Raw genomic sequence first — 20794 nt, forward strand, 5'->3', positions numbered from 1 at the left:
GAACAGAGGACTGGGCCTTTGGGGGAATATCCCCACCTGGCCCCCTTCTCTGTTCCCTCTTTTGGAAAAATAAAAAAAAATAGAGAGGGGAGGATTTCCAGCCCCCCGCTCCCTCCCCTTTTAGTCGCCTTCTACGACACGCAGGGAATACGTGGGAAGTATTCTTTCCCCCCCTATCATGTTATACCCTCTGGTTGTTCTCTCCTTACATCTTTCAAAGAACTGGTCACTGTCTGCATCATTGGTCTGTCTTAAAAACATGAAGCCTGTAGCCTTTCCCTATATCTCATTTCTTTCAGTTCTGGTACCATCTTTGTTGCTCTTCTCTTGGCCTTCTCTTTTAACTCAGTGCTTTTTTTAGGTGTGATGACCAAACTTCAGAAGAATATTTTAGTTTTTGTCTTATATATTATGTGAACAGCTCTGTGACTATTTCCCTGTCTGTGAACTTGAATGCTGTTCTAATATTTGCTAGCAGACAGTTGGTTTCCAAGACCATTCATGTAAGCTGGGACTCTGGCAACACAGGTTAGGGACAATGTTGACTCTCAAGCCTTTTTCATTCATAGATTCCTGCAGCTTGTTGCTTGCTTGTTGATAATCATATCGAGGCCATCTTTCACTTTAACCCATCCTCATTACTTTACATTTACTTAGCTAGAACTTTATCAGCTATGTACCAGAGTAACTAAAGATTGTCAAGGTCACCATGTAAGATGAAATCATCCATGTTTTTGACTTCCCTCGTGACCTTTGCATCAACAACAAACATATTCCGGTAGGAATCCATGCCGACAGGCAAGTCATATACGTAGATCAAGAAGAGGAATGGTTCCCAAGTAAAACTCAGTGGCATTCTGCTGGTGACAACTCATTTGTAGAAGGCTTATCTGACATGTGGTCAACATTCCCTTCCACATAGATGATAAAATGTCCATTGAAGAATTTTCCTCCTTATTCCTGCCTTTTGGCTCTGTTTCTTAACCTGCCTTTCATGTGGCATATTGTTGAAAGCCATCTGGCAGTCCAGATTTATACAATCCACCCAACCTTCCCTTTTGTCAAAGACAGCTCACCCTCCCTTAGAAATCTGAGAGCTTTGTCACACATGACCTCTCCCTATAAATGTGCTGTGCTTTGCTTAATTAAGTTCTCTGTGAAGTTCATGCAGATGCTTTTTTTATGATGATAATCCCCAGCAAGAATCACTGGCTGGGAAGAAAGTAGATATTGATTTGTGTAGAGCAAAGATGCTGCAGGAAATATAAAGGGGAAATTGGAAAGTATAATGGGGGGCTTGTCTCAAACATGCTACTGCCAAATATTTGAATCATCCAAGGTAGGCTTGTGAATCCATTTCAAAGGGAAGTGGATAGTTTCCTTTAGGGTTCACGAGACTAGCCAGGTTGCACAATATGCCTTAGCTTAATACTTGCAGCATCAAACAGCTTGATAGTTAGGCCCACACTTGGGAGTTATAGTTTCTGATTGAGATGGTTGGTGAGAAGACAGTGCTTGAAACTAGGGTAAGGTATGCTTTTGTTTAGATTATTGTGGAGACCAATGTTCATTCATCACTGCATATTTTCTGGATGCGTGTAGAGGTTGTGTTTGATGCCTTATGCGTTAGAACCACTTCATGTAAATATCTTGGAGTATGTATATCATACATTTGTTTTTGGGAAACTCATCTGGCATTACAGTCTTGAATTGAAGCTTGATTATTTCTTTGTTAAGTCAGTTTGTTTGAGGCCTGTATACCTGCATACACTTTAAAGCATGGCTAACTAAATGGTCATAATGTTTACATTTATTCAGTGACTTTTTGAATTTCTTCACTGGATGGTCCATGATGTATTTATGGCATATTTTTATTTTACTGGTAATGTTTTGTAGTGCCAGTATATTACAAGTAGATCCCATAGGTTTTCTACATTTCACAAATTATTTTCATTTAGTATGATAAAATAGAATCCTGATACAGTTGCTTTGATTTTTCTATAGAATCCTGAAGCAGTTGCTTTGATTTTTCTATAGAATCCTGATACAGTTGCTTTGATTTTTCTCCTTAGGTGCGATGCTGACCCAGAGGCATTGGCCAAGTACTGTCTTGCATTGGTTCGTAAAGACCGCCCAGTATCTGAACTGAAAGCTAGTATGACTGAGCAACTAGATGTATTCCTGCAGTCAAGTAAGTATTATTGGTGTTAATGGCTTTAATGTGCTATTCTGATTGATTTGGTTAATTTATTGTTTTTTTTTTTAATGAAGTTGTATGCTGGAAGATTTGCTTTGTTATAGTGATTACACTTAATCAGGTTCTCATCAAGCTGCCACACTGATTACACTTAATAAGGGTCACATCAAGCTAATATTATCTTAGCTGTGGAAAGGAAAAAGTTTTCACCAGCATGATTTAAAGGCTAAAAAGTCTGGTTTGTTTGGTGTTTGGGAGTAGTTGTACCTTAAAAAAAGCTCTTTTGAGTGATACTTTTAAATGGTTATTTAGACTGAAAGGAATGGAAAGAATGACAAACAACAACAGACCTTATGAGGCTTTTATGATAATGGAAGACATCAGAAACATTGAGATTTTTGTGTTAAGAATAGAAAAGCAGACATATGAATTAAGCAAATGGATTTGTATGTAGCATTTATGGATCTGGAGAAGGCATATGATAGAGTTGATAGAGATGCTCTGTGGAAGGTATTAAGAATATATGGTGTGGGAGGCAAGTTGTTAGAAGCAGTGAAAAGTTTTTATCGAGGATGTAAGGCATGTGTACGTGTAGGAAGAGAGGAAAGTGATTGGTTCTCAGTGAATGTAGGTTTGCGGCAGGGGTGTGTGATGTCTCCATGGTTGTTTAATTTGTTTATGGATGGGGTTGTTAGGGAGGTGAATGCAAGAGTTTTGGAGATAGGGGCAAGTATGAAGTCTGTTGGGGATGAGAGAGCTTGGGAAGTAAGTCAGTTGTTGTTCGCTGATGATACAGCGCTGGTGGCTGATTCATGCGAGAAACTGCAGAAGCTGGTGACTGAGTTTGGTAAAGTGTGTGAAAGAAGAAAGTTAAGAGTAAATGTGAATAAGAGCAAGGTTATTAGGTACAGTAGGGTTGAGGGTCAATTCAATTGGGAGGTGAGTTTGAATGGAGAAAAACTGGAGGAAGTGAAGTGTTTTAGAAATCTGGGAGTGGATCTGGCAGCGGATGGAACCATGGAAGCGGAAGTGGATCATAGGGTGGGGGAGGAGGCGAAAATTCTGGGAGCCTTGAAGAATGTGTGGAAGTCGAGAACATTATCTCGGAAAGCAAAAATGGGTATGTTTGAAGGAATAGTGGTTCCAACAATGTTGTATGGTTGCGAGGCGTGGACTATGGATAGAGTTGTGCGCAGGAGGATGGATGTGCTGGAAATGAGATGTTTGAGGACAATGTGTGGTGTGAGGTGGTTTGATCGAGTAAGTAACGTAAGGGTAAGAGAGATGTGTGGAAATAAAAAGAGCGTGGTTGAGAGAGCAGAAGAGGGTGTTTCGAAATGGTTTGGGCACATGGAGAGAATGAGTGAGGAAAGATTGATCAAGAGGATATATGTGTCGGAGGTGGAGGGAACGAGGAGAAGAGGGAGACCAAATTGGAGGTGGAAAGATGGAGTGAAAAAGATTTTGAGTGATCGGGGCCTGAACATGCAGGAGGGTGAAAGGAGGGCAAGGAATAGAGTGAATTGGATCGATGTGGTATACCGGGGTTGACGTGCTGTCAGTGGATTGAATCAGGGCATGTGAAGCATCTGGGGTAAACCATGGAAAGCTGTGTAGGTATGTATATTTGCGTGTGTGGACGTATGTATATACATGTGTATGGGGGTGGGTTGGGCCATTTCTTTTGTCTGTTTCCTTGCGCTACCTTGCAAACACGGGAGACAGCGGCAAAAAAAAAAAAAAAAAAAATGAATTAAGAAGTACCTGTAGATTTTACATGTAACTGTGAGGTGCAGATATCATTTGTGGACTCAAAGCCATGTATTTGTCAAATCTGGCTGTTTCTTTGTTTGTCTCTCTCTGTTAGATAGCAGACATATGATGCCAGAATGTACTGTTACAGGTAAAGAAGTACTAGCACAGAAGGATATGTTGAGGATTGATAAAACACCAATTCTTGTTCATTTCTAGCCATGTGTGATTAACAACTGTAAACATAAAATTCCTTACTGCCAACCTATATTTGAAAATTAAAGTCTCTGTAGGATGGTATAGCTTTGCAGGACTGGAGAATGGCAGACATTACCCTTTTATTCTATAAGGGAAGCCATGAAATACAAGGCAGTTACTATTCTGTTAGCCTCACGTCAAGCACATGCAAACTTCAAAAGATTATTAGAGGTAAAATCATAGTTTACCTCGAACAACTCAGGTGTGATCATGCCTCACCAACCTCTTTGATTTTTATTGTAAATTATCCAATATCCTTGACAATACTAAAACAATTGATGTATATCTGGACTTCCCTAAAGCATTCAGCAAATTTCCCCATGATAAGTTTATGTTTAAAATCAGCTCCTTGGAAATTACTGGTTACATAGAAAACTGGTAAGAAGCTTGGTTATGCATTAGGAAGCATATAGTTGAAATGAATGTTGAATCATCACTGTAGTCAATCTTGACTATTGGGTTCCCCCAAGGATTCATCCTGGGGCATATATTTTTCCTCATTTATATGAATAACATTGATGTAACACATGAAATAACAACCCCCTCCCCTGCATGTGTGCAAGGTAGCGCTAGGAAAAGACAACAAAGGCCACATCCGTTCACACTCAGTCTTTAGCTGTCATGTATAATGCACCGAAACCACAGCTTCCTTTCCACATCCAGGCCCCACAGAACTTTCCATGGTTTACCCCAGACGCTTCACATACTCTGGTTCAATCCATTGACAGCACGTCGACCCCGGTATACCACAGCGATCCAATTCACTCTATTCTTTGCACGCCTTTCACCCTCCTGCATGTTCAGGCCCCGATCACTCAAAATCTTTTTCACTCCATCTTTCCACCTCCAAATTGGTCTCCCACTTCTCCTCGGTCCCTCCACCTCTGACACATATATCCTCTTGGTTAATCTTTTCTCACTCATTCTCTCCATGTGACCAAACCATTTCAAAACACCCTCTTCTGTTCTCTCAACCACACTCTTTTTATTACCACATATCTCTCTTACCCTATTATTACTTACCCAATCAAACCACCTCACACCACATATTGTCCTCAAACATCTCATTTCCAGCACATCCACCCTCCTGCGCACAACTCTATCCATAGCCCACGCCTCGCAACCATATCCATTGTTGGAACCACTGTTCCTTCAAACATACCCATTTTTGCTTTCCGAGATAATGTTCTCAACTTCCAAACATTCTTCAAGGCTTCCAGAACTTTCGCCCCCTCCCCCACCCTATAATTCACTTGTGCTTCCATGGTTCCATCTGCTGCCAAATCCACTCTCAGATATCTAAAACACTTCACTTCCTCCAGTTTTTCTCCATTCAAACTTACCTCCCAATTGACTTGACCCTCAACCCTCCTGTACCCAATAACCTTGCTCTTATTCACATTTACTCTCAGCTTCCTTCTTTCACACACTTTAGCAAACTCAGTCACCAGCTTCTGCAGTTTCTCACATGAATCACCCACCAATGCTGTATCATCAGCGAACAAGAACTGACTCACTTCCCAAACTCTCTCATCCACAACAGACTGCATACTTGCCCCTCTTTCCAAAACTCTTGCATTCACCTCCCTAACAACCCCATTCATAAACAAATTAAACAACCATGGAGACATCACACACCCTTGCCGCAAACCAACATTCACTGAGAACCAATCACTTTCCTTTCTTCCAACATGTACACATGCCTTACATCCTCGATAAAAACTTTTCACTGCTTCAGACAACTTGCCTCCCACACCATATATTCTTAATACCTTTCCACAGAGCATCTCTATCAACTATATCATATTCCTTCTCCAGATCCATAAGTGATACATATAAATCCATTTGCTTTTCTAAGCATTTTTCTTATACATTCTTTAAAGGAAACACCTAATCCACACATCCTCTACCACTTCAGAAACCACACTGCTCTTCCCCAATCTGATGCTCTGACATGCTTTTACCCTCTCAGTCAATACCCTCCCATATAATTTCCCAGGAATACTCAACAAATGCATACTTCTGTAATTTGAGCACTCACTTTTATCCCCTTTGCCTTTGTACAATGGCACTATGCAAGCATTCCGCCAATACTCAGGCACCTCACCATGAGTCATACATACACTAAATAACCTTACCAACCAGTCCACAATACAGTCACCCCCTTCTTTAATAAATTCCACTGCAATACCATCCAAACCCGCTGCCTTGCCGGCTTTCATCTTCCGCAAAGCTTTTACTACCTCTTCTCAGTTTACCAAATCATTCTCCCTAACCCTCTCACTTTGCACACCACCTCGCCCAAAACACCCTATATCTGCCACTCTGTCATCAAACACATTCAACAAACCTTCAAAATACTCACTCCATCTCCTTCTCACATCACCACTACTTATCACCTCCCCATTTTCCCCCTTCACTGAAGTTCCCATTTGTTCCCTTGTCTTGCGCACTTTATTTACCTCCTTCCAAAATATCTTTTTATTCTCCCTAAAATGTAATGATACTCTCTCACCCCAACTCTCATTTGCCCTCTTTTTCACCTCTTGTACCTTTCTCTTGACCTCCTGCCTCTTTCTTTTATACGTCTACCAGTCATTTGAATTATTTCCCTGCAAAATGTATAAGGGCAGACTATGAATTATGTACATGTGTATAAATGTACGTCTGTGTGTGTATATATATATATATATATATATATATATATATATATATATATATATATATATATATATATATATATTCATGTGAGAAACTGCAGAAGCTGGTGACTGAGTTTGGTAAAGTGTGTGAAAGAAGAAAGTTAAGAGTAAATGTGAATAAGAGCAAGGTAATTAGGTACAGTAGGGTTGAGGGTCAAGTCAATTGGGATGTAAGTTTGAATGGAGAAAAACTGGAGGAAGTAAAGTGTTTTAGATATCTGGGAGTGGATCTGGCAGTGGATGGAACCATGGAAGCGGAAGTGAATCATAGGGTGGGGGAGGGGGCGAAAATCCTGGGGGCCTTGAAGAATGTGTGGAAGTCGAGAACATTATCTCGGAAAGCAAAAATGGGTATGTTTGAAGGAATAGTGGTTCCAACAATGTTGTATGGTTGTGAGGCGTGGGCTATGGATAGAGTTGTGCGCAGGAGGATGGATGTGCTGGAAATGAGATGTGTGAGGACAATGTGTGGTGTGAGGTGGTTTGATCGAGTGAGTAACGTAAGGGTAAGAGAGATGTGTGGAAATAAAAAGAGCGTGGTTGAGAGAGCAGAAGAGGGTGTTTTGAAGTGGTTTGGGCACATGGAGAGAATGAGTGAGGAAAGATTGACCAAGAGGATATATGTGTCGGAGGTGGAGGGAACGAGGAGAAGAGGGAGACCAAATTGGAGGTGGAAAGATGGAGTGAAAAAGATTTTGTGTGATCGGGACCTGAACATGCAGGAGGGTGAAAGGAGGGCAAGGAATAGAGTGAATTGGAGCGATGTGGTATACCGGGGTTGACGTGCTGTCAGTGGATTGAATCAAGGCATGTGAAGCGTCCGGGGTAAACCATGGAAAGCTGTGTAGGTATGTATATTTGCGTGTGTGGACGTATGTATATACATGTGTATGGGGGGGGGTTGGGCCATTTCTTTCGTCTGTTTCCTTGCGCTACCTCGCAAACGCGGGAGACAGCGACAAAGTATAAAAAAAAAAAAAAAAATGTATACGTTGAGATGTATAGGTATGTATATGTGCGTGTGTGGACGTGTATGTATATACATGTGTATGTGGGTGGGATGGGCCATTCTTTCGTCTGTTTCCTTGCGCTACCTCGCTAATCCCTTACATTCTCAATAAAAACTTTTCACTGCTTCTAACAACTTGTCTCCCACACCATATGCTCTTAATACCTTCCAGAGAGCATCTCTAATAACTCTATCATATTCCTTCTCCAGATCCATATATGCTACATACATATCCATTTGCTCTTCTTAGTATTTCTCACATACATTCTTCAAAGCAAACCTGATCCACACATCCTCTACCACTTCTGAAACCACACTGCTCTTCCCCAATCTGATGCTTTGTACATGCCTTCACCCTCTCATATAATTTCCCAGGAATACCTAACAAACTTATACCTCTGTAATTTGAACTCTCACCTATATTTGCGTGTGTGGACATGTATGTATATACATGTGTATGTGAGTGGGTTGGGCCATTCTTTCGTATGTTTCCTTGCGCTACCTCGTTAACGAGGGAGACAGCAACAAAGCAAAATGAAATAGATAAAATGATATATGTATGTTATTTATTTTATTTTTTATTATAATCTGTTGCCGTCTCCCGCGTTTGTGTGGCGGCACAAGGAAACAGATGAAAGAATGGCCCAACCCACCCACATACACACTCTCTTATACATATCACACACACACAGACATATATACACATTTACATAATTCATACCGTCTGCCCTTATTCATTCCAGTCGCTACCCCACCACACATGTAATGACAACAGCCTCCCCCCACATATGCACGAGATAGCATGAGGAAAAGACAACAGCAGCCACAATCGTTCACATTCAGTCTCTAGCTGTGATGTATAATGCACTGAAACCACAGCTCCCTTTCCACATCCAGGCCACACAGAACTTTCCATGGTTTACCCCAGATGCTTCACATGCCCTAGTTCAATCCATTGACAGCACGTCGACCCCCGGTATACCACATCTTTCCAATTCACTCTATTCCTTGCACGCCTTTCACCCTCCTGCATGTTTAGGCCCTGATGACTCAAAATCTTTTTCAGTCCATCTTTCCACCTCCAATTTGGTCTCCCACTTCTCGTTCCCTCCACCTTAGACACATATATCCTCTTTGTCAATCTTTCCTCACTCATTCTCCCCATGTGACCAAACCATTTCAAAACACCCTCTTCTGCTCTCTCAACTACACTCATTTTATTATCACATATCTTTCATACCCTTTCATTAGTTACTCAATCAAACCACCTCATACCACATATTGTACTCAAACATCTCATTTCCAGCACATCTACCCTCCTCCGCACAACTCTATAGTGCACGCCTCGCAACCATACAACATTGTTGGAACCACTATTCCTTCAAACATGCCCATTTTTGCTTTCCAAGATAACGTTCTCGACTTCCACACATCTTTCAATGCTCCCAAAGCTCTCACCCCCTCCCCCACCCTATGACTCACTTCTGCTTCCATGGTTACATCTGCTGCCAAATCCACTCCCAGATATCTAAAACACTTCACTTTGTCCAGTTTTCTCCATTCAAAACTTACCTCCCAATTGACTTGTCCCTCAACCCTACTGTATCTAGTACCCTTGCTCTTATTCACATTTACTCTCAGGTTTCTTCTTTCACTTTAGCAAACTCAGTCACCATCTTCTGCAGTTTCTCACATGAATCACCCACCAGCACTGTATCATCAGCGAACAAGAACTGACTCACTTCCCAAGCTCTCTCATCCACAACAGACTGCATACTTGCCCCTCTCTCCAAAACTCTTGCATTCACCTCTCTAACAACCCCATCCATAAACAAATTAAACAACCATGGAGACATCACACACCCCTGCCGCAAACTGACATTCACTGAGAACCAATCACTTTCCTCTCTTCTTACTCGTACATCTTACTTATATCCTCGATAAAAACTTTTCACTGCTTCTAACAACTTGCCTCCCACACCATATATTCTTTATACCTTCCACAGAGCATCTCTATCAACTCTTATCATATGCCTTCTCCAGATCCATAAATGCTACATACAAATCCATTTACTTTTCTAAGTATTTCTCACATACATTCTTCAAAGCAAACACCTGATCCACACATCCTCTACCACTTCTGAAACCACACTGCTCTTTTCAAATATGATGCTCTGTACATGTCTTCAACCTCTCAATCAATACCCTCCCATATAATTTCCCAGGAATACTCAACAAATGTATACCTCTGTAATTTGAGCACTCATTTTTATCCCCTTTGCCTGTGTACAATGGCACTATGCAAGCATTCCACCAATCCTCAGGCACCTCACCATGAGCCATACATATGTTAAATAACCTTACCTACCAGTCAACAACACAGTCACCCCCTTTTTTGATAAATTCCACTGTAATACTATCCAAACCCGTGCCTTACCGGCTTTCATCTTCCGCAAAGCTTTTACTACCTCTTCTCTGTTCACCAAATCATTCTCCCTAACTTTGCACACCACCTCGACCAAAACACCTTATATCTGCCACTCCATCATCAGACACATTCAACAAACCTTCAAAATACTCACTCCATCTCCTTCTCACATCACCGCTACTTGTTATCACCTCCCCATTAGCCCCCTTCACTGATGTTCCCATTTGTTCCCTTGTCTTACGCACCTTATTTACCTCCTTCCAAAACATCTTTTTATCTTCCCTAGAATTTAATGATACTCTCTCACCCCAACTCTCATTTGCCCTGTTTTTCACCTCTTGCACCTATCTCTTGACCTCCTGCCTCTTTCTTTTACACATCTCCCACTCATTTGCATTATTTCCTTGCAAAACTCGTCCCAATGCCTCTCTCTTTTCTTTCACTAATAATCTTACTTCTTCATCCCACCACTCACTACACTTTCTAATCTGCCCACCTCCCATGCTTCTCATGCCACAAGCATCTTTTGCGCAAGCCATCACTGCTTCCCTAAATACATCCCATTCCTACCCCACTCCCTTTACGTCCTTTGTTCTCACCTTTTTCCATTCTGTACTCAGTCTCTCCTGGTACCTCCTCACACCTCTCCTTCCCAAGCTCATTTACTCTCACCACTCTTTTCACCTTAACATTCTATCTTCTTTTCTGAAAACCTCTACAAATCTTCACCTTCGCCTCCTCAAGATAATGATCAGACATCCCTCCAGTTGCACCTCTCAGCACATTAACATCCAAAAGTCTCTCTTTCGCGTGCATGTCAACACGTATCCAATAACGCTCTCTGGCTATCTCTCATACTTACATATGTATACTTATGTATATCTCTCTTTTTAAACCAGGTATTGCCAATCACCAATCCTTTTTCAGCGCACAAATCTACAAGCTCTTCACCATTTCCATTTACAACACTTAACACCCCATATACACCAATCATTCCCTCAACTGCCACATTACTCACCTTTGCATTCAAATCACCCATCACTATAACCCAGTCTCGTGCATCAAAACTGCTAATACACTCACTCAGCTGCTCCTAAAACACTTGCCTCTCATGATTTTTTTTCTCATGACGAGGTGCATAGGTGCAAATAATCACCCATCTCTCCATCCACTTTCAGTTTTACCCATATCAATCTAGAGTTTACTTTCTTACACTCTATTACATACTCGCACAACTCCTGTGTATCCAAGTTCCTTTCTTCAAACATATTACTTATCTCTCCTTTTTTCTCATCTTGGTTACATCCACACACATTTAGACACCCCCAATCTGAGCCTTCGAGGAGGATGAGCACTCCCTGCGTGACTCCTTCTTCTGTTTCCCCTTTTAGAAAGTTAAAATACAAGGAGGGGAGGGTTTCTAGCCCCTCGTTCCTGTCCCCTTTAGTCACCTTCTACAACACGCGGGGAATGCATGGGAAGCAGTCTTTCTCCCATATCCCCTATAGTAATAATGACAATAATAATAATATATATTTTTATTTATTTTTATTATACTTTGTCGCTGTCTCCCGTTTTAGCGAGATAGTGGAAGAAAATAGATGAATGAATGCCCCAACCCACCCACATACACATGTATATATATACACGTCCACACACACACACACATATACATACCTATACATTTCAACGTATATATATATATATATATATATATATATATATATATATATATATATATATATATATATATCTTTCTTTTCTTTCAAACTATTCGCCATTTCCTGCATTAGCAAGGTAGCGTCAAGAACAGAGGACTGGGCCTCTGAGGGAATATCCTCACCTGGCCCCCTTCTCTGTTCCTTTTGGAAAATTAAAAAAAAACAAGAGGGGAGGATTTCCAGCCCCCCGCTCCCTCCCCTTTTAGTCGCCTTCTACGACACGTAGGGAATACGTGGGAAGTATTCTTTCTTCCCCTATCCCCAGGGATATATATATATATATATATATATATATATATATATATATATATATATATATATATATATATATATATTTTTTTTTTTTTTTTTTTTTTTTTTTTTTTTATACTTTGTCGCTGTCTCCCGCGTCTGCGAGGTAGCGCAAGGAAACAGACGAAAGAAATGGCCCAACCCCCCCCCCCCCAAACACATGTACAAACACACGTCCACACACGTGTATACATACCTACACAGCTTTCCATGGTCCACCCCAGACGCCTCACATGCCTTGATTCACTCCACTGACAGCACATCAACCCCTGTATACCACATCGCTCCAATTCACTCTATTCCTTGCCCTCCTTACACCCTCCTGCATGTTCAGGCCCCGATCACACAAAATCTTTTTCACTCCATCTTTCCACCTCCAATTTGGTCTCCCTCTTCTCCTCGTTCCCAACACCTCCGACACATATATCCTCTTGGTCAATCTTTCCTCACTCATTCTCTCCATGTGCCCAAACCATTTCAAAACACCCTCTTCTGCTCTCTCAACCACGCTCTTTTTATTTCCACACATCTCTCTTACCCTTACGTTACTTACTCGATCAAACCACCTCACACCACACATTGTCCTCAAACATCTCATTTCCAGCACATCCATCCTCCTGCGCACAACTCTATCCATAGCCCACGCCTCGCAACCATACAACATTGTTGGAACCACTATTCCTTCAAACATACCCATTTTTGCTTTCCGAGATAATGTTCTCGACTTCCACACATTTTTCAAGGCTCCCAAAATTTTCGCCCCCTCCCCCACCCTATGATCCACTTCCGCTTCCATGGTTCCATCCGCTGACAGATCCACTCCCAGATATCTAAAACACTTCACTTCCTCCAGTTTTTCTCCATTCAAACTTACCTCCCAATTGACTTGACCCTCAACCCTACTGTACCTAATAACCTTGCTCTTATTCACATTTACTCTTAACTTTCTTCTTCCACACACTTTACCAAACTCCGTCACCAGCTTCTGCAGTTTCTCACATGAATCCGCCACCAGCGCTGTATCATCAGCGAACAACAACTGACTCACTTCCCAAGCTCTCTCATCCCCAACAGACTTCATACTTGCCCCTCTTTCCAAGACTCTTGCATTTACCTCCCTAACAACCCCATCCATAAGCAAATTAAACAACCATGGAGACATCACACACCCCTGCCGCAAACCTACATTCACTGAGAACCAATCACTCTCCTCTCTTCCTACACGTACACATGCCTTACATATATATATATTTTGCACAGTGTTAGCCATATACACTGACGAGTTAATTAGACTCCAAAGCCCGAAATAAAAATTCTACGTATGACTTTCAAAATCCTGCTGGAGGGTACGTAAGTGTAGGGAGCCCCCAGCCCGCGGGCGGCGATGCACCTGGCTACCATACAAAAGCCTCCGTTTGGTGAGTCTCGCGCCTAAGGAGCGTTACGCAAGCCTTCTCATTATATGGTCTGGTATCAATCTTTGAAGTGGTGTGGGATGGCGTGTCCCTCTTACCTACTCATGGAGGGCTAATTTCTACCTGAGAAGCAATCTTATCTATTTATCTTTTCTTTTTTTTTTTTTTTTTTTACCTTCTTCACAAGGAAGTTAATAACATGGAAAACAATGCCTTCTGGTAATTATTAGCCGGAGTGGTTTTAATTTCAAGCACCAGAAATTATGGTGGGGTGTTCGAGCCCTTGCTGTTGGAGGGCATTGTGTGATTATATATATATATATATATATATATATATATATATGTGTATGTATATGTGTATATATATATATATTTATGGATCTAGAGAAGGCATATGATAGAGTTGATAGAGATGCTCTGTGGAAGGTATTAAGAATATATGGTGTGGGAGGAAAGTTGTTAGAAGCAGTAAAAAGTTTTTATCGAGGATGTAAGGCATGTGTACGTGTAGGAAGAGAGGAAAGTGATTGGTTCTCAGTGAATGTAGGTTTGCGGCAGGGGTGTGTGATGTCTCCATGGTTGTTTAATTTGCTTATGGATGGGGTTGTTAGGGAGGTAAATGCAAGAGTCTTGGAAAGAGGGGCAAGTATGAAGTCTGTTGGGGATGAGAGAGCTTGGGAAGTGAGTCAGTTGTTGTTCGCTGATGATACAGCGCTGGTGGCTGATTCATGTGAGAAACTGCAGAAGCTGGTGACTGAGTTTGGTAAAGTGTGTGGAAGAAGAAAGTTAAGAGTAAATGTGAATAAGAGCAAGGTTATTAGGTACAGTAGGGTTGAGGGTCAAGTCAATTGGGAGGTGAGTTTGAATGGAGAAAAACTGGAGGAAGTGAAGTGTTTTAGATATCTGGGAGTGGATCTGGCAGCGGATGGAACCATGGAAGCGGAAGTGGATCATAGGGTGGGGGAGGGGGCGAAAATTCTGGGGGCCTTGAAGAATGTGTGGAAGTCGAGAACATTATCTCGGAAAGCAAAAATGGGTATGTTTGAAGGAATAGTGGTTCCAACAATGTTGTATGGTTGCGAGGCGTGGGCTATGGATAGAGTTGTGCGCAGGAGGATGGATGTGCTGGAAATGAGATGTTTGAGGACAATGTGTGGTGTGAGGTGGTTTGATCGAGTGAGTAACGTAAGGGTAAGAGAGATGTGTGGAAATAAAAAGAGCGTGGTTGAGAGAGCAGAAGAGGGTCTTTTGAAATGGTTTGGGCACATGGAGAGAATGAGTGAGGAAAGATTGACCAAGAGGATATATGTGTCGGAGGTGGAGGGAACGAGGAGAAGAGGGAGACCAAATTGGAGGTGGAAAGATGGAGTGAAAAAGATTTTGTGTGATCGGGGCCTGAACATGCAGGAGGGTGAAAGGAGGGCAAGGAATAGAGTGAATTGGAGCGATGTGGTATACCGGGGTTGACGTGCTGTCAGTGGATTGAATCAAGGCATGTGAAGCGTCTGGGGTAAACCATGGAAAGCTGTGTAGGTATGTATATTTGCGTGTGTGGACGTATGTATATGCATGTGTATGGGGGGGTTGGGCCATTTCTTTCGTCCGTTTCCTTGCGCTACCTCGCAAACGCGGGAGACAGCGACAAAGTATAAAAAAAAAAAATATATATATATATATATATATATATATATATATATATATATATATATATATATATATATATATTTTTTTACAAATCCATTTGCTTTTCTAAGTATTTCTCACATACATTCTTCAAAGCAAACACCTGATCCACACATCCTCTACCACTTCTGAAACCACACTGCTCTTCCCCAATCTGATGCTCTGTACATGCCTTCACCCTCTCAATCAGTACCCTCCCATATAATTTACCAGGAATACTCAACAAACTTATACCTCTGTAATTTGAGCACTCACTCTTATCCCCTTTGCCTTTGTACAATGGCACTATGCACGCATTCCGCCAATCCTCAGGCACCTCACCATGAGTCATACATACATTAAATAACCTTACCAACCAGTCAACAATACAGTCACCCCCTTTTTTAAAAAATTCCACTGCAATACCATCCAAACCTGCTGCCTTGCCGGCTTTCATCTTCCGCAAAGCTTTTACTACCTCTTCTCTGTTTACCAAATCATTTTCCCTAACCCTCTCACTTTGCACACCACCTCGACCCAAACACCCTATATCTGCCACTCTGTCATCAGACACATTCAACAAACCTTCAAAATACTCATTCCATCTCCTTCTCACATCACCACTACTTGTTATCACCTCCCCATTTACGCCCTTCACTGAAGTTCCCATTTGCTCCCTTGTCTTACGCACCCTATTTACCTCCTTCCAGAACATCTTTTTATTCTCCCTAAAATTTACTGATATATATATATATATATATATATATATATATATATATATATATATATATATATATTTTTTTTTTTTTTTTTTTTTTTTTTTCATACTATTCGCCATTTCCCGCATTAGCGAGGTAGCGTTAAGAACAGAGGACTGGGCCTTAGAGGGAATATCCTCACATGGCCCCCTTCTCTGTTCCTTCTTTTGGAAAATTAAAAAAAAAAAAAAAAAAACGAGACGGGAGGATTTCCAGCCACCCGCTCCCTCCCCTTTTAGTCGCCTGGGGATAGGGGAGAAAGAATACTTCCCACGTATTCCCTGCGTGTCGCATATATATATATATATATATATATATATATATATATATATATATATATATATATATATATATATATGAAGTCTGTTGGGGATGAGAGAGCTTGGGAAGTGAGTCAGTTGTTGTTCGCTGATGATACAGCGCTGGTGGCTGATTCATGTGAGAAACTGCAGAAGCTGGTGACTGAGTTTGGTAAAGTGTGTGAAAGAAGAAAGTTAAGAGTAAATGTGAATAAGAGCAAGGTTATTAGGTACAGTAGGGTTGAGGGTCAAGTCAATTGGGAGGTAAGTTTGAATGGAGAAAAACTGGAGGAAGTAAAGTGTTTTAGATATCTGGGAGTGGATCTGGCAGTGGATGGAACCATGGAAGCGGAAGTGAATCATAGGGTGGGGGAGGGGGCAAAAATCCTGGGAGCCTTGAAGAATGTGTGGAAGTCGAGAACATTATATCGGAAAGCAAAAATGTGTATGTTTGAAGGAATAGTGGTTCCAACAATGTTGTATGGTTGCGAGGCGTGGGCTGTGGATAGAGTTGTGCGCAGGAGGGTGGATGTGCTGGAAATGAGATGTGTGAGGACAATGTGTGGTGTGAGGTGGTTTGATTGAGTAAGTAATGTAAGGGTAAGAGAGATGTGTGGAAATAAAAAGAGCATGGTTGAGAGAGCAGAAGAGGGTGTTTTGAAATGGTTTGGGCACATGGAGAGAATGAGTGAGGAAAGATTGACCAAGAGGATATATGTGTCGGAGGTGGAGGGAACGAGGAGAAGTGGGAGACCAAATTGGAGGTGGAAAGATGGAGTGAAAAAGATTTTGTGTGATCGGGGCCTGAACATGCAGGAGGGTGAAAGGCGGGCAAGGAATAGAGTGAATTGGATCGATGTGGTATACCGGGGTTGACGTGCTGTCAGTGGATTGAATCAGGGCATGTGAAGCATCTGGGGTAAACCATGGAAAGTTGTGTGGAGCCTGGATGTGGAAAGGGAGCTGCGGTTTCGGGCATTATTGTGTGACAGCTGGAGACTGAGTGTGAACGAATGGGGTCTTTGTTGTCTTTTCCTAGTGCTACCTCGCACACATGAGAGGGGAGGGGGATGGTATTCCATGTGTGGCGAGGTGGCGATGGGTATGAATAGGGGCAGACAGTGTGAATTGTGTGCATGGGTATATATGTATGTGTCTGTGTGTGTATATATATGTGTACGTTGAGATGTATAGGTATGTATATTTGTGTGTGTGTGTGTACATTGTGTATGGGGGTGGGTTGGGCCATTTCTTTCGTTTATTTCCTTGCGCTACGTTGCAAACGCGGGAGACAGTGGCAAAAAAAAAAAAATATTTTTATTTATTTTGCTTTGTCGCTGTCTCCCGCGTTTGTGAGGTAGCGCAAGGAGACAGACGAAAGAAATGGCCCAACCCACCCCCATACACAATGTATATACATACACGTCCACACACACAAATATACATACCTATACATCTCAATGTACACATATATATACACACACATACATATATACCCATGCACACAATTCACACTGTCTGCCTTTATTCATTCCCGTCGCCACCTCGCCACACATGGAATACCATCCCCCTCCCCCCTCATGTGTGCGAGGTAGCACTAGGAAAAGACAACGAAGGCCCCATTCGTTCACACTCAGTCTCTAGCTGTCATGCAATAATGCCCAAAACCACAGCTCCCTTTCCACATCCAGGCCCCACACAACTTTCCATGGTTTACCCCAGACGCTTCACATGCCCTGATTCAATCCACTGACAGCACGTCAACCCCGGTATATCACATCGATCCAATTCACTCTATTCCTTGCCCTCCTTTCACCCTCCTGCATGTTCAGGCCTCGATCACACAAAATCTTTTTCACTCCATCTTTCCACCTCCAATTTGGTCTCCCACTTCTCCTCGTTCCCTCCATCTCCGACACATATATCCTCTTGGTCAATCTTTCCTCACTCATTCTCTCCATGTGCCTAAACCATTTCAAATCACCCTCGTCTGCTCTCATCTCAACCACGCTCTTTTTTTTTCCACACATCTCTCTTACCCTTACATTACTTACTCGATCAAACCACCTCACACCACACATTGTCCTCACACATCTCATTTCCAGCACATCCACCCTCCTGCGCACAACTCTATCCATAGCCCACGCCTCGCAACCATACAACATTGTTGGAACCACTATTCCTTCAAACATACCCATTTTTGCTTTCCGAGATAATGTTCTCGACTTCCACACATTCTTCAAGGCTCCCAGGATTTTTGCCCCCTCCCCCACCCTATGATTCACTTCCACTTCCATGGTTCCATCCACTGCCAGATCCACTCCCAGATATCTAAAACACTTTACTTCCTCCAGTTTTTCTCCATTCAAACTTACCTCCCAATTGACTTGACCCTCAACCCTACTGTACCTAATAACCTTGCTCTTATTCACATTTACTCTTAACTTTCTTCTTTCACACAATTTTTACCAAACTCAGTCACCAGCTTCTGCAGTTTCTCACATGAATCATCCATCAGCGCTGTATCATCAGCGAACAACAACTGACTCACATCCCAAGCTCTCTCATCCCCAACAGACTTCATACTTGCCCCTCTTTCCAAAACTCTTGCATTCACCTCCCTAACAACCCCATCCATAAACAAATTAAACAACCATGGAGACATCACACACCCCTGCCGCAAACCTACATTCACTGAGAACCAATCACTTTCCTCTCTTCCTACACGTACACATGCCTTACATCCTCGATAAAAACTTTTCACTGCTTCTAACAACTTGCCTCCCACACCATATATTCTTAATACCTTCCACAGAGCATCTCTGTCAACTCTGTCATATGCCTTCTCCAGATCCATAAATGCCACATACAGATCCATTTGCTTTTCTAAGTATTTCTCACATACATTCTTAAAGCAAACACCTGATCCACACATCCTCTACCACTTCTGAAACCACACTGCTCTTCCCCAATCTGATGCTCTGTACATGCCTTCACCCTCTCAATCAATACCCTCCCATATAATTTACCAGGAATACTCAACAGACTTATACCTCTGTAATTTGAGCACTCACTCTTATCCCCTTTGCCTTTGTACAATGGCACTATGCATGCATTCCGCCAATCCTCAGGCACCTCACCATGAGTCATACTTACATTGAATAACCTTACCAACCAGTCAACAATACAGTCACCCCCTTTTTTAATAAATTCCACTGCAATACCATCCAAACCTGCTGCCTTGCTGGCTTTCATCTTCCGCAAAGCTTTTACTACCTCTTCTCTGTTTACCAAATCATTTTCTCGAACCCTCTCACTTTGCACACCACCTCGACCAAAACACCCTATATATGCCACTCTATCATCTAACACTCTACAAACCTTCAAAATACTCTCTCCATCTCCTTCTCACATCACCACTACTTGTTATCACCTCCCCATTTGCGCCCTTCACTGAAGTTCCCATTTGCTCCCTTGTCTTATGCACTTTATTTACCTCCTTCCTAAACACCTTTTTATTCTCCCTAAAATTTAATGATACTCTCTCACCCCAAGTTTCATTTGCCCTCTTTTTCACCTCTTGCACCTTTCTCTTGACCTCCTGCATCTTTCTTTTATACATCTCCCACTGAATTGCATTTTTTCCCTGCAAAAATCGTCCAAATACCTCTCTCTTCTCTTTCACTAATAATCTTACTTCTTCATCCCACCACTCACTACCCTTTCTAATCAACCCACCTCTCACGCAGACATATACATATATACACATATGCAGACATATACATATATACATATGTACATAATTCATACTTGCTGCCTATATTGATTCCCATCACCACCCCGCCACAGATGAAATGACACCCTCCTCCCCCGCACGTGCATGAGGTAGCGCTAGGAAAGACAAAAGGCTGCATTCGTTCACACTCATTCTCTAGCTGTCATGTGTAATACACCGAAACCACAGCTCCCTTTCCACATCCAGGCCCCACAAAACTTTCCAGGGTTTACCCCAAATGCTTCACATGCCTTGGTTCAATCCATTGACAGCATGTCGACCCGGGTATACCACATCGCTCCAATTCACTGTATTCCTTGCACGCCTTTCACCCTCCTGCATGTTCAGGCCCCGATCACTCAAAATCTCTTTCACTCCATCTTTTCACCTTCAATTTGGTCTCCCACTTCTCCTTGTTCCCTCCACCTCTGATACATATATCCTCTTGGTCAATCTTCCTTTACTTAATTCTTTCCATCTGATCAAACCATTTCAAAACACCCTCTTCTGCTCTCTCAACCACACTC

General features: G+C 42.0%; 1 protein-coding gene across 2 annotated transcripts in view; it reads left to right on the forward strand.

The window, feature by feature from the left end:
* The window catches only part of swm (Zinc finger protein swm), a 240896-nt gene that overhangs the window by 25950 nt on the left and 194152 nt on the right, over positions 1–20794 (forward strand). For both annotated transcript variants that reach the window (XM_071664921.1, XM_071664922.1), the window contains exon 2: positions 2073–2191. In XM_071664921.1, coding sequence (XP_071521022.1) covers positions 2073–2191 — 119 coding nt within the window. The remainder of the gene's footprint in view (positions 1–2072; positions 2192–20794) is intronic.

This window comes from Panulirus ornatus, chromosome 9, assembly GCF_036320965.1.
Source record: "Panulirus ornatus isolate Po-2019 chromosome 9, ASM3632096v1, whole genome shotgun sequence".
Classification (NCBI taxonomy): Eukaryota; Metazoa; Arthropoda; class Malacostraca; order Decapoda; family Palinuridae; genus Panulirus; species Panulirus ornatus.